Source organism: Tenrec ecaudatus, chromosome 5, assembly GCF_050624435.1.
Source record: "Tenrec ecaudatus isolate mTenEca1 chromosome 5, mTenEca1.hap1, whole genome shotgun sequence".
Classification (NCBI taxonomy): Eukaryota; Metazoa; Chordata; class Mammalia; order Afrosoricida; family Tenrecidae; genus Tenrec; species Tenrec ecaudatus.
In genome coordinates this window covers 118,285,669-118,312,752 of record NC_134534.1, presented here as the reverse complement: position 1 = coordinate 118,312,752, position 27,084 = coordinate 118,285,669, and the positions used below count along the sequence as shown (strand labels likewise).

The following is a 27,084-nucleotide window of genomic DNA, read 5'->3' as shown; positions in this document are numbered from 1 at the left end:
TTGATTGCAGGAGCCTGGTGGTGTGTAGAGGTTACTAATTGGGCTATAATCTGTGTGGTCGGCAGTTCAAAACCACCAGCAGCTCTGGCAAGAGAAAAACTGGACTTTCTACTCTTATAAACAATTACAGTCTCGGAAACACACAGCAGGTCACTCTGGGTCAGCATTGACTCAATGGCAGCGAGTTTATCCTTTATTATGGTACAAAAGTTTTTTGTTTTTAACTCCTTTTATTGGGGACTCATACAATTCTTATCACAATCCATGCATACATCTATTGTGTCAAGCACATTTGTAAATTTGTTGCCCTCATCATTCTCAAAACATTTGCTCTCCACTTAAACCCTTGGTATCAGCTCATTTTTCTCCTCCCTCCCCGCTAACCCCTCCCTTATGAGCCCTTGATAATTTATAAATTAGTATTATTTTGTCATGTCTTACCCTGTTCAATAGCTCCCTCCCTTCACAAACTTTTCTATTGTCTGTCCCCCAGGGAGAAGGTTATATGTAGATCCTTATCATCGGTTTCCCCTTTCTACCCCACCTTCACACCACCCTCCAGTATTGCCACTCTCACCACTAGTCCTGAAGGAATCATCTGTCCTGGATTCCCTATGTTTCAGGTTCCTTTCTGTACCAGTGTATATCCTCTAGTCTAGCTGGATTTGTAAAGTAGAATTGGGATCATGATCGTGTAGTTGGTGGGGGAAGCATTTAAGGATTAGAGGAAAGTTGAATATTTCATTTTTGCTATACTGTACCCTGACCGGCTCATCTCTTCCCTAGAACGCTTCTCTAAGGGGTTGTCCCATTACCTACAGATGGGCTTTGGGACCCTAATCTGCACTCCCCGCCCCTCCCCGCCATTTACAACGATATGAAATTTTGTTCTTTGATGCCTGATCCCTTTGACAACTCGTGGTCACACAGGCTGGTGTGCTTCTTCCACATGGGCTTTGTTGCTTCTGAGTTAGATGGCCATTTGTTTACCTTCAAGCCTTTTAAGACCCCAGAAGCTATATCTTTGATAGCCGGGTCCCATCAGCTTTCTTTACCATATTTTCTTATGTACACATTCATTTTCAGTGATTGTGTCGGGAAGGGGTGCATCATGGAATGCTAATTTAATAGAACAAAGTGTTCTTGCATTGAGGAAGTACTTGAGTGGAGGCCCAATGTCCATCTGCTGCCTTAATACTAAGCCTATAAATTAATGCATGGAGATCTATTTTCCCATCTTCATATATAAATATATTTACATATGTACATGCCTATATTTAGACTTCTATAAATGCTCTTTGCTTCCTACTTTTTTCCTCTCTTTCATTTTACTTTCCTCTTGTACCACTATCATGCTCAGCCTTCATTTGACTTTCAGTAATTTCTCTTGGTTAGATTGCCCTGATCACCAGGCCTCATACTCACTCCTTGCCACTAATTGTGAATCAATTATTGTTCCCTTGTCCTTCGGTTGGTCAACACCACCTCCTTTCTCCCACTTCCCCTCTTTCGTGTCCCCTGGAACCATTAGTCCCATTGTTTTTTCCTCCAGAATGTTGATCCAGCCTATCTTATCTAGGTAGATCTGCAAGATAGTAATGTGCACACAAAAAAAATAAGACATAGCAAGACAAAGCAACAAAAGAAAACACAATGATGACAACAATAAAAAACAAAAATAAACAAAATTTTAAAAAGGGAAAAACTGGTAAATAGTTTAAGGTCTCTTTGTTGACCTCTAGGAATGTCCTCCAGTCAAGTCCAATCGGGTGCCACACCCTTGCCTCAAAGTCTATCCTTTGCACTCCCTCAGGAACTCCCTGCTCTGCCACACGCCCTTAGTGTTTTTCTTCGGAGCTGTGCAGTCAGACCAGGCCAATCCCAACACTGAGTGTCCAGTGTTGTCCTCCGTAGAGCCATGGGTCAGCAAGTGTCTCATAGTGGGACTACCCATATGACCATTCTGTGCATTGGCTGTTCTGAGCGGGGATATTGTCCTCCAGGCTTGGTTGGCCAGGATGTGCTCTACTCTCTCTTCCTCCCCCTTCATTTGCTCCTGTGTACTTTGATCAGACATGTCCCTCTCCCTGAGCTGCAGCTTCAGTGCTGTCCTCTAAAGTAAATTCTTCTGGGGGTAGGGGTGGTGGTTGTCCACATAGTTGGGATTGCGGCCAGGCCCTTAGACCACTCCACTGGCTTATCGCTCCATGCCAGCACACTACATTCACATTCCTGAACACTGAGTTTAAGTCTGGTACCTCTTTCCCTGTGGAAATATAAACAATCCCCTCCCCTTTGGTGGGTTAGTGCCCTGTTCCCCCTTACACTTCTCTATTTTTACCAGCCCCCTCCATTTTAGTTGGCTACCATATATATGTACTCCTGGATATTGTCTAGCCCCTGCTATACTACCTGGACCTTACCCCAGGAATATTTGTATACAGTAGTTTTTCCCTATGCCCCTTTTGCATTTTTTTTTAGCTTACCTCAGCAGACTCATGTTGTACTTGTCCTTTTGCCGTTGACTTACTTCACTTAGCATAATTTCCTCCAGTTCTTCCCATGCGGCAATATGTTTCATGCGTTCATCACTACTTTTTAGCAATGCATAGTACTCCATTGTAAGTATGTACCACAGTTTTTTTAAATGCATTCATCTGTTGATGGAAATTTGGGTTGTTTCCAACTCCTTGCAATTGTGAACTGTGCCGCAATGAACATTGGAGCACGGATGTCTGGCCTTAGTTTGCTTCTTGCCTCTTTGGGTATATGTCCAGTAGGGGGATTGCTGGGTTGTATGGTAACTCAATTCTCGTCTGTTTTAGAAATTGCCAAGTCAATGTCCATAGTGGCTGTACATAGCTACAGGTCCACCAGCAGTGGATGAGAGTCCCTGTCTCTCCACAGCCCCTCCAACACTTGCTGCTTTCTGATTTTTTGAATTGGGCTATCTTTGAGGGTGTTAGGTGGTACCTTAGTTGTTTTAATTTGCATTTCTCCTATGGATAATGATTGGGAACATTTTCCCATTCGGATTTCTGCCCCTGTGAAACTTCTGTTCAGGTCTTTTGTCCAACTCCTTAGTAGGCAGTCAGTTTTTCTCTTATTGTAAGCTTGCAGAGTATTGTAGATTTTAGTAATAAGGCCTTTGTCTGATGTGTCATTGCTAAAGACCTTTTCCCAGCCCCTGGGGTCTCTTATTACTTACTCTCTTGGTGAATTCTTTCGATGCACATGGGTGATTTATCTTCAATATATCCTACTTGTCTATTTGTGACTCCTCTGTATTTGTCTCCTTCCCTATTTCCGAAACCCTATGTATTCCCTGTACCAAGGTTTGTCCCAATTCCCTCTATCATGGCCCTAATTGTTTGGGGTTTTAACGAGTTTATTCTTGTGTGGTAAGGGACTTGCTTCATTTTTCTGCAGGTAGATAACCATTTCTTCCAGCACCATTTATTGAAGAGGGCATCCGCTTCCAATTTGATATTTTTTGGGGGGCCCTTATCAGAAACCAGTTGCTTTTACGCTGATGTTTTTATTTCTGGGTCTTCAGCTCTTTTCCATTGGTCTGAATATCTGTCGTTATACCAGTACCACACTTTGGGCTACTGTGGCCATATAATACATGTAATTCTGGGCTTCTTCCCTCTCCATATGAAGTTGGTAACCAGCTTTTCCAATTCTTTGAAGAAGGATGGTAGTATTCGTATTGGGATAGCATTGAACTTATATAGTGCCTTGCGCATAACCAATATCTTTATTATATTGAGTCTTCCAATTCATGAGCATGGGATAGTCTTCCATTTTTTTTAGGTCACTCTTGGTTTCTTGTAATAGTATTCTTTAATTTTCCTCGTATAAGTCTTTCATTTTTCTTAGTCAGGTATATCCCTAGATATTTCAGTTTGTGCTTGGCTATTGTAAAGGGTACTACCTTTGTAATTGCCTCTTCTGTGATCTTGTCTGATGTGATAGACTTCTGTTTGTTGATCTTGTATCTTGCCACTCTCCTATATTCCTCTGTTGCTTCCAACACTCCATTTGTGGAGTTTAGGTGATTTTCGATGTATAGAATCATACCATCTGCAAATAATGATAATTTCGCCTCTTCCTTGCCCAGATGAATGCCTTTGATGTCTTCTTTCTCTTATGTTGTTAGCTAGGACCTATAGTACAATGTTAAATAGGAGTGGGGACAAGGGACATCCTTGTCTGGACCCCCTTTTCAGTGGAATTGTTTTCATCTTTTCTCCATTGATTACCACGTTGTCTGTTGGTTTTTCATATAAAGCTTGTATAATATTGAGGAATTTTCCTTCTGTTCGTATCTTCTCTAGTGTCTTAAACAGGAATGCGTGTTGGATGTTGTCAAATGCTTTTTCTGCATTTATTGATATTATCATGTGGTTCTTATCAGTTTTCCTGCCAATATTGCGAATAATACTGAGGGTCTTTCGTATCTTGAACCACCCTGTATCCCTGATATGAATCCCACTTGGTCACGGTGAATTATTTACTTTATATGCTTTAGTATTCTATAGGCCAGTATTTTGTTAAGGATTTTTGCATCAATGTTCTTTAGGGATATCGGTCTGTAATTCTCAATTCTTTTGGGATCCTTTCAGCATTAGGCATTGGAGTTATACTAGCTTTATAGAAAGAATTTGGGAGTTTTCTGTCTTTCTATGTTCTGGAAGAGTTTGTGTAGGATTGGTGTCAGTTCTTTTAATGCTTGGTAGAATTCTCCTGTGAAACCATCTGGCCCAGAGGATTTTTTGTTGATAATTCCTTAATAACCTTGTCCATTTCTTCTGTTGCAATGGGTCTGTTGAGGTTTTTTAAAAATCATTTTATTGGGGGCTTGTACAACTCTTATCACAATCCATACATACATCCATTGTGTCCAGCACATCTGTACATTTGTTGCCATCATCACTCTCAAAACATTCACTTTCTTCTTGAGCCTTTGATATCAGCTCCTCATTTTTCCCCTTTCCCCTCTTCCGGCTCCCTCATGAATACTTGATTTATAAATTATCAATTTGTCATATATTACACTGTCCAACATCTCCCTTCACCCACTTTTCTGTTGTCCATCCCCAAAGGAGGAGGTTATATGTAGAGTCTTGTAATTGGTTCCTCCTTTCTACCCCACCCTCCCAGTATCACCACTCTCAGCACTGGTCTTGAGGAGTTCATCTGTCCTGGATTCCCTGTATTTCCAGTTCCTAACTACCATTGTACATCCTCTGGTCTAGCCAGATTTTTAAGGAAGAATTGGGGTCATGATAGTGGGGGATAGGGAGCATTTAGAAACTAGAAGAAAGTTGTATGTTTCATCATTGCTACAATGCAAGCTGACTGGTTCTTCTCCCCGTGGCCCTTCTGTAAGGGGATGTCCAGTTGCCTACAGATTGGTCTTGGGTCCCCAATCTGCACCACCCTTTATTAACAATGATTTGTATTTTTGTTCTTTGATGCCTAATACCTGATCCCTTCAACACCCCCTGATCACGCAGACTATGTGCTTCTTCCATGTGGGCTTTGTTGCTTCTGAGCTATGACCACTTATTTACCTTCAAGCCTTTAAGACCGGAGATGCTGTATCTTTTGATAGCTGGTTCCATCAGCTTTCTTCACCATATTTGTTGCTGAGGTTCTTGACATCCATCTGGGATAGTCTGGGGGAGAGATGGTGTTTCTAAATATTTATCCATGTCTTCCAAGTTGTTGAGTTTGTTAGAGTACTGTGTAATTATCCTTTTGATTTCATTTGAGTCCAATGTAATATCCCCTGTTTCATCCCTCATCCTTGCAATTAATGTATGTTCCTTCCTTTCTTCGGTTATATTTGCCAGTGGTATATCAATTCTATAAATCCTTTCGAAGAACCAAGTTTTAGCTGCATTAATTTTTCCAGAGTTTTCTTGTTTTCCTTCTCCTGTGTTCTCAGCTCTGATTTTTATTACTGCTATGCTCTTGCTATTAGTAGGATTGTTCTGTGGACTCTGCTCCAATTGATGTAAGTTTTGTGCTGTATATTTGGTACATTGTATTTTCATTCTCATTGGTTTCTAGAAACTTCCTGATTTCATCTCTTACCCACTCCTTTTGCAGTAGAAAATTATTCATCCTCCAATTGTTTGCCCTTGTTTTCTTCACCATCCTTCTGTTCATTTCCAGCCTTACCAGCACAGTGACCAGAGAGACATATCTATAATCTCTATGTGCTTGAATTCACTCAATTTCAACTTGTGTCTCAACATGTGTTCCATCTTCAAATACGTGCCATGTTGACTTGAAAAGAGCGTGAATTTTTTGCATTTGGTTGGAACGCTCTGAAAATATCAAGTTGTGCAATTGTGCTGTTTAGATCTGTAGCCTCCTTGTTGAGTTTCTTTTCCAGTGATCTCTCTTTTTCAGAGAGTGGTGTCTTAAGTCACCAGCTATAATTGTTGAGACTGTAATTTCTTTTTTCATCTTTTGGAGTGTTTGATTTATAAATTTCGCCAGTCTCATTGGGTGTGTATATATTTATTATGCTCACTGGTTCTTGGTCTACTGTTCCCTTGAGCATTATACAGTGTCCCTCCTTGTGTCTTGTTATGCTCTATACCTTGAAATCAAATTTGTCAGATATTAAGATCGGTACCCTTGCTCTTTTTACATTGCCATTTGCCTTTAATTCTCACCTGTTTTTGTCTGCAAGCTTGGGATGTGTCTTCTGTAGGCAGCAGATTGATGGCTTATATTTTCTGAGCCAGTCCATTAGCTTTTCCCTTTTAATGCCTGGTTTCAGGCCATTGATATTCAGTGTTATTACATCCATCTGTGGACTCTGATGTCATCTTATACCTTTGTGTTGGGTGTTTTTGTATTGGGTATTTGGGTGTTTTCCTACCTACCTATCTTATCCACTACTGTTATGTGTTTATGTGTTTCATTTTTTTCCTTTCCACTATTCACCCAATGTTATCTTTGGGGCTGTTTTCTCTTTGTTGCCCTATGGATGGACTTGTTCAATATGATGGTCTCTTATTTGCACTCGGTGAGTGTTGATCTTCTGCCCATACTGAATCGGGCAAGGATCTTTTGTAGGGCTGCGTTCCTTTTTGTGTATTCTTTGAGTTTTTCCTTGTCTGGGAAGACTCTTCTCTATCTCAATAGATAATTTGACTGGGTATAGTGCTCTTTGGTTTGTGTTGTTTTCCTTCAATTTTTGGAAGAAAATTCCTTCATCGTATCTGCTGATAGGTCTGAACATACTCTTAATGGGGTACCTTTATATGCGACTATTTGCTTTTCCATAACTGCTCTTTTGATCTCCTTTTCCTCATAGTTGTATAATTTAATTATTACGTGTCTTGGTCACTCCTTCTTGGGATTCAGTCTGGCTGTTGTTCTTTCGGACCTCCTGAATGGTTGCCTGATTTTCATTTATTAAGCTGGGGAAGTTTTCCTCACTATTTTCACTGTGACTTCTTTGTTATGTCTTGTTCTGGTAGTCCAATTATTCTGATATTTTTTCCTCTTTCTAACATCAGACATGGCTCCCACTTTTTTTTTTCAGTTTCTCTGATTGTTTTATTTGACTACTTTTCATATTTGCTGAGGTCAGCTTAGTTATCCTCTAGGTCACTTGTGCAATTCTCTGCCTCCTCGAGTCTGTTGTCAAAGTCTGTCAATTTGCTACTGTGTTTTGTTATTTCTTTGGTGGTTTGCCTTTATCTCCTCTATCATTTCATTATTTTTCTGTATTGCTTCCCTCTTATCCTGTATGACTCCAAGCAGCATTCTGAACATTTATTTCTGTATCAGATCAATGTCTACTTCTTCTAAGCACATTGTTAGATTCATGACTTTTTCCGGCATTGTCTTCTGTTTATCCTGCTTTCTTGTTGAGGCTTTTGGGGCTGGGTGTTGTTTTAGAGGATCCTGGAGCCATCTTCCAGAGTCGAAGAACACAGGACTTTCTCTTGGGGTACTGGTATGAGTGCTTCTACGAACTACCTCCAGGTAGCTGGACTGGATGGTCATGCTACCACTGTATCTTCCTGTGGTTTGACTCTTACCCTAGCCATCCAGTATTCTGTTATTTTGAATGTGCATTGTGCATTGGGTAGTCCTCTCATGTGATGCTTGTTGGGTTGTTGTGGGCTCATGAGGGTGTCGCTTCACTGGCTGGTCTATAAGTAAGCCAGAGTGGTTTGTCTTATGGTGCTTGTAGCACCTCGGGTGGCGTGTGGTGTTTCCCTCCGCAACTGGAATTCTGAGAAGGGCATGCGGGTGTACCCTTTGGTGTAGAGCACCATAGCTTGCAGGCAGAATTACCCTAGTCAGAGAGATCACCATGGAGGTTGGGCAGATTTTCCCGTGGCAGCATGGAGGCCCACTGGTGGTGGGCAGGAGTTCCCTAGTCACTTGTAGGACTCTGGGTTTAGGCTGTAGGTCCCCAAGCCGTTTGAAGGGGAGAACCCCCAGCCGCTTGGTCTATGGAGGACTAGCATGATTTCCCCAGCTGCATGTAAAACCAACAAATGTGGACAAGAGCTCCCCCAAGGGGGCCTTCAGAGTTCCAGAGGGGAGTTTCCTGGAGGTCGATAGTGGCTTGTGGAAGGAAAGTGAGGGAGAGGAAAAGAAAAAGAGAGAAAGAATAAAACAAAGTTGGGAGCCAAAATGCCATGCAAACTAAAACCCACTCATTTAAAAAATTTCAAAGACTAAGCAATTATAAAAACAACAAAAAACGAAAACTGAATCTGCTGAGACTGTGGCAAGAATAAGAAAAGAAATAAAAGAGGAGAAAAGAAAAAGTGGAAGAACAAGAAGAAAGGTAAAAACAGCAAAGGAGAGAAAAACTTTGGGTAAAGAGGTAAATGAACCCTGTGCCGTGTGTAGCACTGCCTCGTCCAGTGTGCAGCACTATCACAGGCGCCAGGCTGTAGCTCTCCCCACTGCGTGGGCGGAGTTGCTGCAGGTAGAAGGTAGTGGTCTCTAAACCAGCAGTGGCAGGTGGAAGGAAAGAAGAGAAACACAAAAGCAGAAAGAGAGGAGAAGAGAACAGAGAGAGAGAAGTAAGAAAGAAAAAGGAAAGAGAAAGAAGGGAAAAAACAACTGTGCTCACTAAAGATTAGCTGTGATGGCATGAAGAGAGGAGGAAGTAAGAATAAAGAGATAGCTGATCCCTGATTGCCTGAATGTGGGGCCAGTGGGGTTTAAACTCTGCTCCAACATGGCAGGTTGATGTGCCCTTTTAATGCAGGGACCCAGTGGTGCTGGGCAGAATTGTCCTACTTGGCAAGATCACCTTAGGAGGTCCAACAGAGGTTTCCTCAGCAGCACGCAGCACTGTGCAGAGTTGTCACAGGTGCCTTGTGCGCTGTGCAGCACTCCCACAGAAGGCAAACTAGAGCCCCTGCTATTTGGATTAAATTGCCCTTAGCAGAGGGTAGTTGCTTGGGCCCCAGCAGTGGTGTATGATAGGAAAGAGAGGGAGAGATGAGGAAAAAGATGAAAAATGAGAGAGAGAAGGGGGAAAAATAAAACAAACCTGAGTCTGTTGAGACCAACTATGGTGGGAAAGCTAGAAATGCAAGAGAATAAAGAAAGAAGAAATAGAGTGGTAAATTAAGGAGATAACTGAGGCTTGATCACCTGATCGTGGGGCTGGAGGAGTTTCAACTCTGCCTCAAGGTAGTGGGGTGGTTTGCCCATTTGATGTAGCATTCCACAGATGCCGGATCAGATTACCCTAAAAGGCAAGATCAAAAGAGTGGCCAGGCTCAGTTCCCACCATGGTATTTAGTACTAAAGTTTTTACTTGCCCAAGTAAACTTAGGCCAAACAAGTTTAGGGACCTAGGCTTTACTAGCAGCCCCTTAGGGGTGCATGACAGTTGGCATCTGCCACATCTAATGGTAAGACCCTAGGAGGCCTTATCAGACCTGACTTAGGATGAATTCCCAGTACTCCTCCCTCCTGGACCTAAGCTGCAGGCCATGCCTTGAGACATTTCTTAGTTGTAGGCTGGATTTTGTGAGAATGTGTTTGCTGACTGACCTTATCGACATTGTAGCCCGGGTAAGAAGCCTGATTAGCAAGTGATGGCTCATTGAAGAGTAGGTAACTGTCCCCTGGGGACAGAAGTAACTATGGTGAGAACATTAAATTACTAAATTCTTACTTTGAAATCTGATTGGTAGCTTGAGAGACCCTTGGAATCTGCAGTTGTAGATTACACCCTGCTCCTATTTATGTGTTTGCCACTGTGTCCCATGAAGACCTGTGAGCTTTATGTTCTCTCCTTAATTTGAAGTTATGTGTTGAATTTTATGAGGAATTTCCAGCTTCACCTCAGATAGATGAACACAAGTTATAATATTGTCTTACTTACTCACCCACATAGATTTACTTGTTTACTTGTTTTCACCCATTTAAATGGAATTTTGTCAGAAATTGATCATATGCGCAATCAGGATACATTGATCATTATTGGTGATTGGAATGCAAAAGTTGGAAACAAAGAAGGAGGAACAGTAGTTGGATATAGGGAGTTGGTGATAGAAACAAACATGAAGATCACATGATAGAATTTTGCAACACCAGCAACTGTCATAGCAAGTACTTTTGTTTCAACAACAACAAAAAGGTGACTAAACACATGGACTTCTTCTGCATATGAAATAAACAGAAATAAATTAACTACATCTGTGGCCAGGGACAACTGTGGAACAGACCATCAGTTGCTCATATATAAGTTCGGGTTAAAGCTGAAGAAAATGAAAACAAGTCCACAAGAGCCAAAATACAACCTGGAGCCTATCACACCTGGATTTCAAGAACATCTTAAGAACAAATTTGATGCATTGAACCCTAATGACAGAAAACCAGAAGCGCTGTGCGAGGACCTCCAGATTATCATTAATAATGAAAGCAAAAAGTAATTAAAAGACAGGAAGGGGGGGAAGATCAATGTGGATGTTAGAAGGCACGCTTAGTTTTAATTTTAGACTAGATAAAGCAAGTGGAAGGAATAATGAAGTCAAAGAGCTGAATAGAAAATTTCTAAGGGCTGCTCAAGATTCCAAAGCCAAATATTATAATGAAATGTGCAAAGACCTAGAGTTTGCCCACCATACTCGCCAACAGAAATAGCAGTGTCTCATCTAAAATGTAAATGTTCCTCTCCCTTGGTCTTAACTTGATTTTCTGGTTAGATTCTTCTCTCATTCCTGTGGAGAACCTGTAGATTTGTCACAATGTTGTATAGAATCAAGTGGATGACAAGATTTCTTTAGTGTTGAAAAGCAAAAATTTTGAGGACTAAGGTGTACCTGACCCAAGCCATGGTATTTTCAGTTGCTTCATAAGTTTGTGGATGTTGGACATTGAATAAGGAAGAACAGAAAATTGATACATTTAAATCGTGGTGCCAACGAAGAATGTTGCAAGTACCCTGGCCTGCAGTGAAAGAAAGGAAGGCCCTCAACAACATGGGTTGATGACACCATGGCTGCAACAAGCACAGGAACAATTGTGAGGATGATGCAAGACCATGTAATGTTTAGTTCTACTTTATGTATCATCACTATGGATTGGAATTGACTTCATGGCATGTAACGACAACAACAATGGGAGTTTTTATTTCTTGATAAGTCTTGCTTTTTTCCAATTAGTTACTTGGTCTCTCTGCCTCTTATGGTATAGGCTCTCTTGGTCAAAAAGAGAGTGAAAAGCATCGTCTGCTATATTCCCTCTGTTCCTTTTAAAATAATTTTTGTCCTATTTTTATCTATCGGCATTACTATTTGTTGTATATTTGCATGTACTTTGGGAATCTTGTCTCCTACTACTCACATGAAGACATAAGATATAATCCTGAGTAACTCTAGTGCCCTGGGAAATGACAGCGCAGTTTGTGAGACCTAGAGGACAGGTGTGTGTGTGTGTGTGTAATCATTATATGTAATTATAAATCTTTTTATATATTTATATAATATATAATACATCTATTTATATATAAATCATTATTTTGTATGTATAATCATTTTACTGGTGGCTTATACAATGCTTATCACCATCCATCCATCCATCTATTGTGTCATGCACATTTGTACATTTGTTGCCATCATCATTCTCAAAACATTTGCTTTCTACTTGAGCCCTTGGTATCAGCTCCTCATTTCCCCCCTCCCTCCCTACCCTCCCTTTCTCCCTCACACTTGATAATTTATAAATTATTATTATTAATAATAAATTATTATTATTATTCTGTCATGTCTTACCCTGTCCTACATCTCCCTTCATCCACTTTTCTTTTGTCCACCCCTCCAGGGAGGGGGGTTATATGTAGATCATTGTGATCAGTTCCCCCTTTCCTCCCCACCTTCCCCTTCATTACCCTCAGTATTGGCCCTGAGAGGGTTTTCCTGAATTCTCTGTGTTTCCAGCTCTTTTCTGTACCAGAGTACATCCTTTAGTCTAGCCAAATTTGTAAGAGAATTGGGATCATGATAGTGCAGGGGAACGGGGGGAGAGGAAGCATTTAGGAACTAAAGGAAAGTTGTATGTTTCATTATTGCTACATCGCACCCTGACTGGCTCCTCTCCTTCCGAGACCCTTCTTAAGGGGATGTCCAGTGGCCTATAAATAGGCTTTGGGTCTCCACTCCACACTACCCACCTCATTCACAATGATATGATTTTTTGATCTAATGGTGCCCGATACCCGATCCCTTCAACACCTCATGATTGCACAGGCTGGTGTACTTCTTCCATGTAGGCGTTGTTGCTTCTGAGCTAGATGGCCACTTGTTTACCCTTCAAGCCTTTAAGACCCCAGATGCTAGCTCTTTTGATAGCCAGACACCATCAGCTTTCTTCACCATATTTGCTTATTCACCTGCTTTGTCTTCAACGATTGTGTCAGGAAGGAGAGCATCATAGAATGCCAATTTAATAGAAGAAAGTATTCTTGCATTGAGGGAGTACTTAAGTGGAGACGCAATGTCCTCTGTTACCTTAATACTAAGCCTATAAATCTATGCACATAGCTCTATTGCCCCTTCATCATATATAAATATGTTTAGGTATGTACATGCCTATATTTAGACCTCTATAAATGCCCTTTGCCTCCTACTTTTTCTCTCTATTTCCTTTTACTTGCTTCTTGTCCTACTATCATGCTCTCCCTTCATTTGGATTTCAGTAATTCCTCTTGGTTACATTGCCCTTGATCAAGTGCCCCTATGCCGTCCTTGCCATCAATGTTGGATTACTTCTTCCCTTTTCCTTGGATTTAACACCCACTTCCTTTTTTCCCTTCTCCCCTCTCCCATGTCCCCCTGGAACTGTCGATCCTGCAGTTTTCTCCCCCAGATTTTTTATCTAGCCTATCTTATATAGATAGATCTGCAGAGATAGTAGTATGCACAAAAAACAAGATAGAGCAAAACAAAACAACAACGACCAAAAAAAAAAAGAAAAGCCTGTAAATAGTTCAAGGTCTGTTTGTTGATCTTTAAGAGTGCTTTCCGATTGAGTCTGATGGGGTCCCACACCCTGGCCCCACAGTCTATTTTTGGAATCCCTGGGGACTTCATTACTCTCTTCCCCTTGTGATTCCATTGCACAGTCTTAGTGTTTCACCTCAGTGTGGTGGGGTCAGATTGGGCACATTTCCTGCACTGTGTCTCCAGTGTTGTCCCCCATAGGACTATGGGTCAGTGAGGGACATTGTGTCTCGTAGTGGGGCCGGACCTATGGTCCTCTCTGTGCATTGGCTGATCTGAGCAGGAAGGCTTGGTGGGCCAGGATGTGTTCCACTCTCTCTTCCTCCCCCGTTATTTGTTCCTGTGTGCTCCCGATCAGACATGTCCCTCTCCCTGACCTGGAACTTCAGTGCTGTCCTCTGAAGTGAATTCTTCTAAGGGGAGGGGATGCTGTCCACGTAGTTAGGATTGGGGCCAGCCCCACACACCTCTCTATTGGTTCCCTGCTTCATGCCGGTATGACTAAACAATACTCTTAGTTTCTCTATCCCACATTGTCTTTAGGCTTTCATTCATTGATGGACATTTGCCTCATTTCTTATTTTAGACTATACTGAATGCTGCTGGGAACCTCTGTTTACAGATTTTTGTGCAAATGTGCTTTTGATTTTTTTTTCAACTTATATCTGAGTGGAATTGCTAAGCCATATGGAAATTTTTAATTTCACTTTTTAAGAACTGGAAAAAAAGATTTCTACAACATCTGTACCATTTTACATTCCTAACCAGAGTGCATTTTTAATTTTCTTTTACATTCTATTTTATAGTTAATAAAACAGAGTCTTGAATCGATGTCTTTAAAGCAGTCTTGAGACACTTGTTGAAGGTTCCAAATTGCCAAGCGACTGATTGAGAAGTTGGACCTAAGTCTCCAGGCTCTGCTGCTTACTCCCAGATGCCTGGCTACTCAGGGCCCTACCTTACTCTGTGCTAGGTGACAGATGCTCATTTTCATCTGTATCTCTTGCATATAGATCAACCAGAATGTCGAGATCCAGCGCAGCCGTCTGCGGGATGACATCAAAGAGTACAAGTTCCGGGAGGCTCGCTTACTGCAGGACTACTCAGAGCTGGAAGAAGAGAACATCTGCCTGCAAAAGCAGGTGTCTGTGCTCAGGCAGAACCAGGCAAGTCTGGGGCCTGAGGGTGGGTGGTGAACGGAGGAACTCATCTCCTCACCTGTTCCTCCCTTCATGTGCTGGGAAGGTATGTGCTCCTGGGTAGTGGGCTCTCGGTGGCCAGGTCCCAGCCCCCAGATCCCCTGCAGGGCAAGAGCTCAGGCAGTTGTGTCACTCATCTATCCTGAGGCTACTGTCCCATCAAATCATAAAAGATTACACTAAACACCTCAGAACCTCCAGGTTCTCTTCCCATCTTCATTGCTGATTTTAAGTTCTTTATGGAGGCACCCACATGTCCTTGTGGAAGTGTTCCTTAGTCCCTTCCTCCCCGTGTGCTGATTTTGGGACAGATGATGTGAGCTCCCCCCAGCTCTATCCTTCTACCTGTGGGCACTCATGCTGTTTCTCTGAATCTAATATAACCTCCCATAAAGATTTATGGCCTCTGAAACCCACATGGAATTCCACTCTTTGCTATGAGTCTAGATCAACTTGATGACAGTGAATTTGGTTTTAGTATAGAATCAAGGGAGTGGGAGTGAGTGGAGGAATTGGATAGACCTTGACAATCCATGTGTGGTTATTTGTTCCTTGCTTTGGGGGTTGTTGCAGGCCAAATCCCAGGGACCTGCCAAAAAAGATGAAATGCCCTCTCATCGTAACCTAGGATCTAGTTTGTACTAGGTTTTTGTCAGTGGCTGTCAAATCACCCCATGCACAATGGTTGGAAACAGCCCTGCCTTGTCCTGTGCCCCCGTCATGATTGGTTACCAGGGGTCCTCAAACTACAGCCCGCGGGCCACATGCGTCCTACTGAGAACATTTACCTGGCCCACTGGGTGTTTTTGCCCCATTTGTTTTTTACTTCAATATAAGATAGGTGCAATGTGCATAGGAATTTATTCATAGTTTTTTTTTTTTTAACTATAGTCCGGCCCTCCAACGGGTCTGAGGGACAGTGAACTGGCCCCTGTTTAAAAAGTTTGAGGACCCCTGGATCAGACCATTGTGATTTCTAGGGTTTTTCATTGACTGATTTTCTGAAGTAAACCACCAAGCTTTTCTTCCTAATCTGACCCCTCTATACCTTCCTAATATCTGCAGGTCCATTCAGTATTGCTTTTTAGTAGGTATTTTTTATTTTACTAAATATTACAAAATAATAGCCAATTTTTTTATGCTCAGTGTTTTTTAAATGTTTCCACAAACCCTGACTTAACATGCACACACACCCTGCCAATCTAAAGCATTCATCCTCATATTTTCTTTTCTGTTTCTTGAACACTTGAGTATATAATTTCATATATATAAAATCTTGGATTCTGCTGTTGACCCCTTATCACTAGCACTTCTGGGGTCTTTGTATTGTATTGTGTTGTGTTGTGTTGTATTGTATTGTGTTGTATTGTGTTGTGTTGTATTGTACACTGGTTGTAAATAGAGGTGAGTGCCTTCTGTTGTCCTGTGTTCACTGCAACTTTCTTGATGAGTCTCGTTTCCTTTTAATTTGAAATATAGTTAAAATAATCAATGAACATATGAATATGTTTTGAAATACTCAAATAGCTTAATGTCAATTAAATAATTGAATATTACTTTACATGATTAATTTTTATTAATATTTTAAAGTTAAAATGGCATGTATTTTAAAGCATAGACACATGTCCTGTTTGCTAAGGCCATTCCACGGCCTGGATCTGCACAGATTCAGGTTTGGTTGTCTGGCACTTTTGTGTTGCTCCTGGTGCATATATACGCTTCCGTCCTCCCCCAACCCTCAGCAGAATCCCTCCCAGCTTCCTCCTGTGATGATGGGTACACTCTCACCATTACAACCTGCCACTGCACCCCACAGCACAGCCATACACATTCCAGCAGGGCTGGGTGTGGCCTTCTACTGCCCAGAAATGGGACTGAGTGCTTTGAAAATTTTACTACTTTATTCCCCATAAAGTGGTTGCCTGGCTTATGAGTTCTTTAAATCCTCTTCCCCAGGTGGAATTTGAGGGCCTCAAGCATGAAATTAAGCGACTGGAGGAAGAGACGGAATATCTAAACAGCCAATTAGAGGATGCTATCCGGCTCAAAGAAATCTCAGAGCGGCAGCTAGAAGAGGTACTGGAGACACTCAAGACAGAGAGGGAACAGAAGAACAGTCTGCGAAAGGAGCTATCACACTACATGAGCATCAATGACTCCCTCTACACTAGCCATCTGCATGTCTCCCTAGATGGCCTCAAGTTCAGTGATGATGCTGCTGCTGCTACCACAGAACCAAACAATGATGCTGAGGCCCTGGCCAATGGTCTGGAGCATGGTCTGGCCAAGTTGCCACTTGACAACAAGACCTCCATGCCCAGAAAAGATGGGATCCCACCGCCCTCACCTAGCCTGGTCTCTGACCTGCTCAGTGAGCTCAACATCTCTGAGATCCAGAAGCTAAAGCAGCAACTGATGCAGGTGAGATTGTGGCCATGGTGGGGTTGACCATGATGGGGGCCTTTGCCACAGAGTCCTAGAACATGAAAGATTCTGATTTAGTTTCTCCACTTTCAGCGCTTACCATATCTATACCTCTGTAAACAGTATGCATCTAACACTTTATACTGACTTACTGTCTTCTACTTAAATTTGTTTTAAATTCTATATTGGTTCCATAAGGTATAGTACATCCTAATCCAGATGTAAGATAATTAAAGAAGTAAAGCTCTGATTACTAGATTGAGGTTTTCTCATGTACTGCCATGACATTTATGTCATGACAGTGGGATATGAGTTGTGTCAGGACTTTGTACTTAAAGTCCCCCTGGTATGTCCCCATAGGAACACTGGTGGCATAATGATTACTTGTAGAGCTGTGATCCACAAAGTCAGCAGTTCGAAACCACCAGCTGCTCCTTGGGAGAAAGATGGGACTTGTATCCCTGTGAAGAGTTACCGTCTTGGAAACTCACAGGGGCAGTTCTACCCGTCATATAGGGTCACTTTGAGTCAGCATCCACTTGGTGGCAATGAGTTTGGTTTGGGTTTGTGGTGTCTCCCCACTGGACTTCTCCGAGCTTCTAGTCTTCTACAGGAGCTGCAGGTTCTGAAGGGTGCATACCGAGGCAGGACTCGCCAACCTTGTTGAGCATGAAGACTTAAGGGAGAGAGCCCACTTGTGAAATGATAAAAAGTTAGTCCTATATTCAACACCCTCATACAGACACTTTATGGAGAAGGACTCGGGCCAAAGCAAGTGACCCATCTTTATCACCTTGTCTCTTGGAAGACAGAACGTCTTTCATTTTATGTTGAATCTATAAATGTCTACTGCATGTCTCCAGGGCACTGGGGACAAAGACAGTGACTTCCCTCAGGAAGCTGAGTGCTGGGCCTAAGTTCTACCAGTACCCTGTAATCCTGGGCCTTAGCCTTCCCTGCCCAGTACCCCAGGGCTCTGACTATGGGCCCATTGGGGAGGGGAGATGGCACAAGAGACATGGGCTCCTCAGAGTGGTGTTCCTCACATTAACTTCAAGCAGGTACATGACCAGGCTCTGAATCCCAGCCCCCTAGTTTTTGCTCACATGACTTTGGACAGGTCACCCAGGATCTCAGCCTCAGGTACCCCCACCTGCCAAATGGTGGTAAGGGCAGCAGCACCTTTCTGCATAACTGTGAAGGTTTGCACTGGTATAAGAGGGTTTTGAGGGTTCACATGAGTCATACCATTCACATTCCATTTCACTGACAGCAAACAAACCCAAGTGGTTACAGGACCCCAGAGGCCATAGTTGATACATGGAATCAGGCAGGATGGTGTTAATTGTGCCAAGGTGGGCCCTTTGTAAACAGCTGACGTCTCCGTGCCTGTGCATTGTAGATGGATCGGGAGAAAGTGAGCCTGCTTGCAAACCTTCAGGACACACAGAGGCAGCTGGAACAGTCACACCGGGCCCTGTCGGAGCAGCAGGAAAAAGTTAGTCAGCTCACAGAGAACCTGAGTGCCCTTCGGCGCCTACACGCCAGCAAGGAGCGACAGACAGCCCTGGACAATGAGAAGGACCGGGACAGCCATGAAGATGGCGACTACTATGAGGTGGACATCAATGGTCCTGAAATCCTGGCCTGCAAGTACCATGTGGCTGTGGCCGAGGCAGGTGAGCTCCGGGAGCAGCTGAAGGCACTACGTAGTATTCACGAGGCCTGTGAAGCCCAACATGCTGAAGAGAAAAGCCGCCATGAAGCTGAAGGCCAGGCACTTACTGAAAAGCTCACCCTACTAGAGAAGGCCAGCCGCCAAGACCGAGACCTGCTGTCTCGGCTAGAGAAGGAACTCAAGAATGTGAGTGATGTGGCTGGTGAAACACAGGGCAGCCTGAGTGTGGCCCAAGATGAACTGGTGAGCTTCAGTGAGGAGCTGGCCAACCTCTACCACCATGTATGCATGTGTAACAATGAAACACCAAATCGTGTTATGCTAGACTACTACCGTGAGGGGCATGGTGGAGGCAACCATGCCAACCCTGAGGGTTGTGGCCACCGGTCTCCCATCCTCCTGCCCAAGGGGCTACTGGCTGTGGAGCTGGGCAGAGCAGAGAGCGGGAATGGGGAAAGCAACCCTTCAACCAGCTCCTCGCTACCATCACCCCTGAGCGATCCACACCGCGAGCCCATGAACATCTACAACTTGATTGCCATTATTCGAGACCAGATCAAGCACCTACAAATAGCCGTGGACCGCACCACTGAACTGTCTCGACAGCGTATCACCTCACAGGAGCTGGGCCCTGTTGTGGACAAAGACAAGGAGGCATTGATGGAGGAGATCTTGAAGCTCAAGTCACTCCTCAGCACCAAGCGTGAGCAAATCACTACATTGCGGACCGTGCTCAAGGCCAACAAACAAGTGAGTCACTGGGCTAGGCATGGAGTCTGGGTAACTGGATGTGTATGAGGCAAGCTTCAGGACCTGGGAAATCATTAGGGATGCATGGGTGAGGACTAGGGGCCCATAGTGCCCAGGAAGAGCCACTCTTCAGAGCTCTGTGAGGCTTCTAAGAGTTTGACTGTAATTATCAGGGAACCGTTTGGTCTGGACCCTGGAAGGCTGCTGGTCTGAATGGGCATTTCCCTTTCAACTCTGACCTCCTCTAACCCTCAGGAGGCGCTCAGGACCTCTAGTTAAGAAGGCTGGGGTACCGCTGAGGTGGCAAGCTTTGACAGGTTCTCCTCATAACTAGAGCAGCATTGTTAAATGGTTATCCTGTTCTAGGGTTCTGTAGCGGAACTGCCTACTATTTGGCCTTAATGCTTTTGAGAGAGTTACTGAGTGTTGTTAAAGCGAGGTGGCTGAGAGGCTGCACTGGAGAAGGATGCTTCTGAAGCTGTGTTCACATTCAAATGGTTCCCACCATGGGTGTTCATGGGAGACATTGTGTGGTGGATGTGCTCTTACCCCACCCACTTGCTATCCTTATAGACAGCCGAGGTAGCCCTGGCCAACCTGAAGAGCAAGTATGAAAATGAGAAGGCAATGGTGACCGAGACCATGATGAAGCTGCGCAACGAGCTCAAAGCACTCAAGGAGGATGCTGCTACCTTCTCATCATTGCGTGCCATGTTTGCCACCAGGTGAGCAGTCGGGAGAAATTTGCACCCGCCACCCTGAGTGTGACTGCTTGGCTGGTCAAGGACCAGGGGCAGCACTCCCAGTGGAACTGCAGCTGACTGTATCCTGCATGCTGCTGCTTCCCAGCCCCTGGGAAGGATTACAGAGCAGCTATTCAATGATCATGATGGCTAAGATAAGGGGGAAACTTTCTGCTTTTTCCTTTGTGATTTCAGTCAGCATCTCCTTGTGACCAATTGCTGACGTCCTTACTTGAAAAGACCTTGTTCTCTAACATGGAGCATGTAGTAATGGTCAAGGGTGGCTGTGAGTAGGCACATAACCCAGTGCGGAGTGGAGCTTCTCCCACATGGTGGGGGAGTTCAGTAGCAAGGTCCAGGATGGGCTAAAAGCAGCCCCATCCTCACCCCATACATACAATTCTAGCTAGATAGATGGAGGACTTGCGTTTTCTCAGAGACTTAGAGGTGTGACACAACATTCCTTCCTACAAAAGGTTGGGACAAAAGGCTGGACAGTGAGAATAGAGGTTCCTAGATGTTAAAGGCTGCACTAGGGGCCCCTTCATGGGCGAGATCAAGTTTAGGGTATTTTGTCAGGCAACCCTGCCTTCTCCTGCTGATCAGGAGTGAGTGATCCTTTCACTGTGGTTCCAGGAGGTGGTCTAGATTCTATAGTTTCCCTTTGTACATGAGGAAACAAAACCATGAGATTAGATAGGATTGTAGCCTGAGCTTCATGTCCTGAGTCCCCTCACACTCAGAGCTGGGCATACTTGTTTTTCACTGTCCCTGCCAGGACCAAATAGAGACCGGCTGAAATGAATCCTAAACTAGAGACATGGGAGAAGAAAGGGAAAGAAAGCTTCAGCCTTTGTCTAGAAGCTTCCTCCTCTTCCTGAAGCATACACAAGCCCTCAAGAAAAGAGTACACAATTCCTTGGCATTAATACCTAATCCTCCGCTTCCTTGAACGTATTTTATTTAAAGACATACAGCCCTTAACTTTTCAGATGACACAAATATCTCAAGTATGTCCACATCCTGCTCAGCCCTACCCCCCGTTTGTGCATGAAAGGAAGTTCTTCAGGAGGGCGCTGGGTCGGAGGAATGTGCTTAGATACTGCACACTCAGAAGAACCAGGTCCACAGTGTGAGAAGCAGCTGTTGAGTCAGCTAAGCTCTGAGCTCACAGCACTTGGGTGTTTGGAGCTTCTGGGGAACTTCTGACTCTGTATGTTACCTTTGGTGGCAGACCACCTTGCCTGGCTGTGCCCTCTCATGAGTCGATATTAATCTTCAGCATAGTTAAGAAGATGACAAGACAAGATGTGTGAAAAGTCACTCAAGGCCAGACGGGACAGAGCAGGGACTTAGGAACCATTCCTGTTTACCTCACTCCACCCACATACACCTCTGCCTGGCTTGGGTAGTACACTCAGCACAGATTGACCAAGCTCCTACTGTATGCAAGTACCATGCCCAACACCAATAAAGCCAAAACCAGATCCCAGCCCAGCTTCCTGGAGTCTACATCGAAATCTTGAAAGTCATGTGATACCCTAGTACCCGTGTCACAGTTACGATGGCACCAGCATCTCCATTGGCTGCCAATATCACAAGGAAGTCTAGAAGCACAGTCCCCACTCCCCTTTGAGAACACATGCTGCAAAGATCCCCTCCCAGAGAAAGCCAAATCAATCAGGAGAAAACAGCTGCTTCATTGAAAACCCTATTAAAAGAGCAAAGCAGACTGAATCAAATGTATGCCCTACCTCCAATTGAAAACAAAACTAATTAATCCTTTCATTCTGTGCTGTCTGCCCTCTGAGCATCCTTCCTGACTAGCTGTGATCAGGGGCCTTTGTGCAAAGCTTTCATGAGGATCCTACCACAGGGGAGAAGGCTTAGTGATGAGGTCCAGAGTAGGCTGTGGCCAGGCCCCTCCCCCCCCACATAAACCCCACAACAGATAGTTGGAGGACTGGATCTGCTTAATCAGGCACATACAGCCTTTACTAAAAGAAGTTGGAACATTGGCCTTTTCTCCTCCCCGCTACCCTCACCCCACCTACTGTCCGTAGCCTCCCACATGGGAGATGGCTTCACTACTACTGTTTCTCCTATATGTCTGAGGCAGACCCACTGCACCACCATCATCCCCTGGACTCTAGTTTCCTTGTTCCAGGAAACAACTTTACCCTACCTACCCATGCCTCGTCATGAGTTCTCACATTGTCTTTCAGGTGTGACGAGTACATTACACAGCTGGATGAAATGCAGCGGCAGCTGGCAGCTGCTGAGGATGAGAAGAAGACCCTCAACTCACTACTGCGCATGGCCATTCAGCAGAAATTGGCCCTAACCCAGCGTCTGGAGCTGCTTGAGCTGGACCATGAGCAGGCCCGGCGTGGCCGCGCCAAGACCGCCCCCAAGTCCAAGCCCAGTGCCCCGAGTGTAAGTCACACCTGTGCCAGTGCCAGTGACAGGGCTGAGGGCGCTGGGCTCTCCACTCAGGTGTTCTGTCGTGAAAAGTATAACATTTACTGTGACTAAGGCTGTGGACACTGCATGCTGCAGCTAACACTGAGCATCACCTATTCGCTTCATCCCCACTAACTCACATCTACGTGGGTGCAGCACACTGGCCTTCTGGACTCTTGGGCCTGTTTTGTGTCTGTTCATCTTTTTGTTACTTTTAGGATGCTATCTACCCTTTTTGGTAGGGGTTAGAAGAGGGGACAGAGTCATAAAAAATACACGAGGAAGGGGTTTCCTGGTGATGTGGGCCAAGGAGCAAACTCTTAGTCAAGGAAGTCCTGCTCTGGCGTCCTTGTTCAGCACCTGCAGGGAGGTTCAGGATCCTGGTTGGAAACTCGTGCCCTGGCACATGTGCCATGGATTTGTCTTGCCCTTCTGCCGTGGCTCCCATCCTCCCTGTGGAAGTGATTGTTGCAGACAACCCTGCATACAGCTTGGTCCAGGAATTGCTTTGTAGCCTGTGCCACATTTCACTGCAAACCCCATTCAGGACAGAAGTGCATAATTACACCACCAATGTGGTATAGAGCTTCCCCAAGCTTTCTGCATTCCTTCAGACCAAGACAACATGTCACTTGGGAACCTAAGCATATGTCAGCCCAAGTGCAGCTGATCTAGCCCAGTTCACCTGACATAGCCACTGATTCCCTTCTGAGGTCTGTACCTGTCTTGCCCTGCAAGTGGTTAGGAAGGTAGCTGTCAGGGACCACAGTTCCAATGAAAATAACTTTCCAAGTGCCTAGCCAGGGTCTTTGTGTCCAGTACGAAGCCCTGGTCTTTTGTATGGCAGTGGTTTTTCTCCTGCTGCCCACCTTTCCCTGCAGGGTAGCGGGTAGGGCTGCAGTACCCTACTATACCCACTTACCTACTCACAGTGTATCACTTCCTCCGAGATGACATCACACCCTAAGAAGAAGGACTTTGAATCCACATCCTGAAATCTGAGCATCCTGAGCTCAGCTAAGTTGAAAGCTCCTCACAGTTGTTGGCAGGGATCCAGCTCGGCAGTGTGGGGGATGAATGGGCATTAGGTCATGGGAGTTAGTCAACATGGAACCCCATGGCCCTTCCATTAGTTAGTGGGGACAACGTCTGTACCGCATCAGACATCCTGAGTTTACACTTCCTGGCGCAGCACATCTCTCAGTATTTCTCTTCCTAATCACCCTCTGGGGTCAGCTGGACAAGAAGCTGTGTTGTCTTCATCTCATTGCTCCTCACCTATCAGAAGACAGAGGGCACCTTTCTACAGAAGGCGATTCACATTATCTGATGAAAACCTGCTTTGCCCTCTCTCCCAAAGGTGTTTACCTTTGTTTCTTTTACTCTTTCACATGGTACTTGAGACTATCTCGGTCCTCAACAAACTCCGAATGCTGCGGGCAGCTTGTGCTTTAGCTTGGGGCTACAGCCACTTGCCATGGCAGAGAGAGTCCTGCAGGTGTTCTTTGGGGTTGGTATCTTGGGCTCAGTGGGCCTTGAAGTGCCTCTCCTTGAGAAAGGTGGCCCTTTCCTCCCCTGCTTTGGCGAACAGGACGTATTGGAGGAGTGACTTAACTCTCAGCCTGCCTTGCATGTGTCACTTCCTACGTGTCTGCAGCCTCAACTTTGCCTGCCACCGCAGCAGCTTTTCTCAGTACTTGTAAGGACCTTTGTGTGTCATTGGGAACACCCTCACTGCAGAATACAGCCACAGCTAACACACTGAAGTTTCTGCTCTGCCAACTAACTCCTCTCCCCCATGGTCACAGCACCACCGAGACTGAGGTGTGGGTTGAGCTGGCATGATGAGTGACTATTTTCTAATGGCATCTTGTTTTCTCCCATTTCCAGTTGTAGAGTAGTTGCTGAGGACTCGGCCGCCTGGCCCTGTCGCCTTGCAGCTCCTCTCCTCCCTTCGTGGTTGTGGTTGGAGGAATACAGGCTGTCCACATGGAGGAAGGAAAGGCAACATAAACTCCACTTAGAAATGCCTTTGGATATGCCACTGCTTCCCCCCCTTCCCCCCGAAAAAAAAACAAAACACAGCATTCCCTGGGTTTGTAATGGGAAGAATGAGAGCTTTAATGATGAAAATACGGCAAGCTACTGCTTGAAAGACTTTTACAAGTACTGAGGAATCTGCTCCAAAACATGACCACCGTGGTTCATTGTGAACCCACTAGAGACACCATGGGGAGTCCCTCTTCCTACATACACCCCTTTTTTAACCGATAAACCTGTGCACTTTTGTTACATTGGTATTATAGCTGTTTCCTCACTCCTTATGTAGAGATAATTCTCAGATGATGTGTGTGTTCAAGATCACATAGCTCTCCATCTTAGCTGTCAACCTTTTGACTGGATGTCAGCACATTGCAAACGTGCACTTCCTTTACTGTGTAGCTCTGTACTGTTTAGGCAAGGACTTGGACCCAGCAAGGAGCTTAGCTGATGGAGCCACCCTATGGGTCAGCAGCCTGTTAGATTATACAGCATTATATGATTCATCTTTGAAATTATGGATTTAAATGCCATGTTCATTAAGAAATTCAGGGTATTCGGATTCTAGAGTTTTTCATATTGTCTTATTATTATTCTTAGGAATAGCTCAATGTAACAAGAAGAAAACTTGACCGTTGCTCTGGTTAAAACAGTAGTAAGCACTTGAAAAAAAGCATAATAAATTATTGAATGAGAGTATTACTTGCAAATTCCAGAATTTTCTGGATCTTAAGACATTATGAAGCATGACTGATTAGCAGGATTTTGTACAACTGTACCAATGAAATTCCAAATTGGAATGGTTTTGTTACTCTGATGGTTGTGCCAAATTGTGGTACACTTAAAAATGCTACATTCGTCAATTTTTAGGGTGTTCTATTTCAACACCTCTTTGTTAGTAATCCTTGCCAGTAGTGCCTTCATCATTTAAGGTAGATGTCCCAGAGTGAGTTATTCTCTAAAGTGAACAGGTGATCATTTCCTCAGCCAGTGTGAAGCAATAAGTGTAAGGTGAGTATGTGCTTTCACATCTTTACCTGGGCATCTCCATCAAAAGAAAGAGAACAGCAATTGGATAAAATTTTGTTAATCAGTGATTCTTTACTCTGCAGATCCTTGCAAATTCGGGGGCTTAGAAAATGAAAACAGACACAAAGCGTTTAGTGTGCTTTGAAAAGCAAATGGATTTTCTGGAACAAACTAAGCCAGCTGTATTAATAGCATGTTTGTGGAAAACCAAGAATGTGTTATAAGTGCTAGTACTGTTTCTATGCTTCACACAATAGTGGACAAGGGTTAAACTTAGTATTCTTTGCAAATGAGACATTAATATCTTCCATTGCTTGACGTGACTAGCCACTTAATTTTCAGGAAACAGAAATCACTAATACTCCTTAGTAAGCTGAGTCAGCTGGTCTTCCTCCCCACCCTGTTTGCTGAGTTCATATGAACGATTAAGTTGATACTTATGGAGGAAGAAAAAGAACCTCTCCTTCCCTCCTCCAAATTGGAAAAAAAAAATGTATAAATTATAACCATATAAGTGGCAAGAATAAAAGAATTCTGTTTTCTGGAAAAACATTTCTTAGTTGTAGGGACTCCTATTTTTAACTTTTGTTACAGTATTGATTTATACAAAATATTGTTACATTTGAGATAGTTACAGGTATATTGGGGTATTTATTTGCAGTGCTGTCTGAGTACTGTATTTCTCTGTGCATTGCCCTGGGGTCAGAATGTTGGTCTTTATTTTAAGGTCATGTGCATGTTCTCCTGCCAAGGAACCTTTACACGGACCTAAACAAATAATAATAATAAGCAAAGGCCTTTAATTTTGAGAAAATTAGGCAGAGCATGGAAAAGAATAGGAAGAAATGAATTGAAATTCTTGGAACACGAAGGTATGACTTAAACGTTTCAAAGCCAGTGTGCATAGGAACAGTGGGCCTGTGTAAAGAGTCACATTGGTAGAACAAATAAAAATAATAATAAAAAGACAAAAGGCATGTCTTATTTCTCTGTAGCTACTTGGATGTTGTGCTCCAGCTGACTGGTTCCAGCAGTGCCCAGTGATGGCAGTACTTTTAAGTAAAACACAACAGTGGGATTGGTCGGGTCTCTGTTGGTGAGGGGTGGGGGGGCGGAAGGGCCGGGCTCCCCTAAAAGCGAGCCCACTCGCCACCCTCTCAGGGGCTCCGGGGCTTCCTGTGGACCGCTGTTCCAGAACCTGCCACCCGCCCGCATCCCCTCCCCGAGTCTGGTGCAGTGCCCGG

General features: G+C 44.1%; 1 protein-coding gene across 3 annotated transcripts in view; it reads left to right on the top strand.

Moving 5' to 3' along the window:
• Positions 1-26,813, top strand: part of BICD2 (BICD cargo adaptor 2) — an 84,274-nt gene extending 57,461 nt beyond the window's left edge. For 2 of the 3 annotated variants that reach the window (XM_075549873.1, XM_075549872.1), the window contains 6 exons: positions 14,528-14,680; positions 16,670-17,134; positions 18,540-19,565; positions 20,139-20,290; positions 22,534-22,744; positions 24,662-26,813. In XM_075549873.1, the coding sequence (XP_075405988.1) occupies positions 14,528-14,680; positions 16,670-17,134; positions 18,540-19,565; positions 20,139-20,290; positions 22,534-22,744; positions 24,662-24,667 (2,013 nt within the window). In that variant the 3' untranslated portion in view covers positions 24,668-26,813. The other variant, XM_075549871.1, reaches the window with a different exon arrangement.
• The last annotated feature ends 271 nt before the right edge of the window (positions 26,814-27,084 follow it).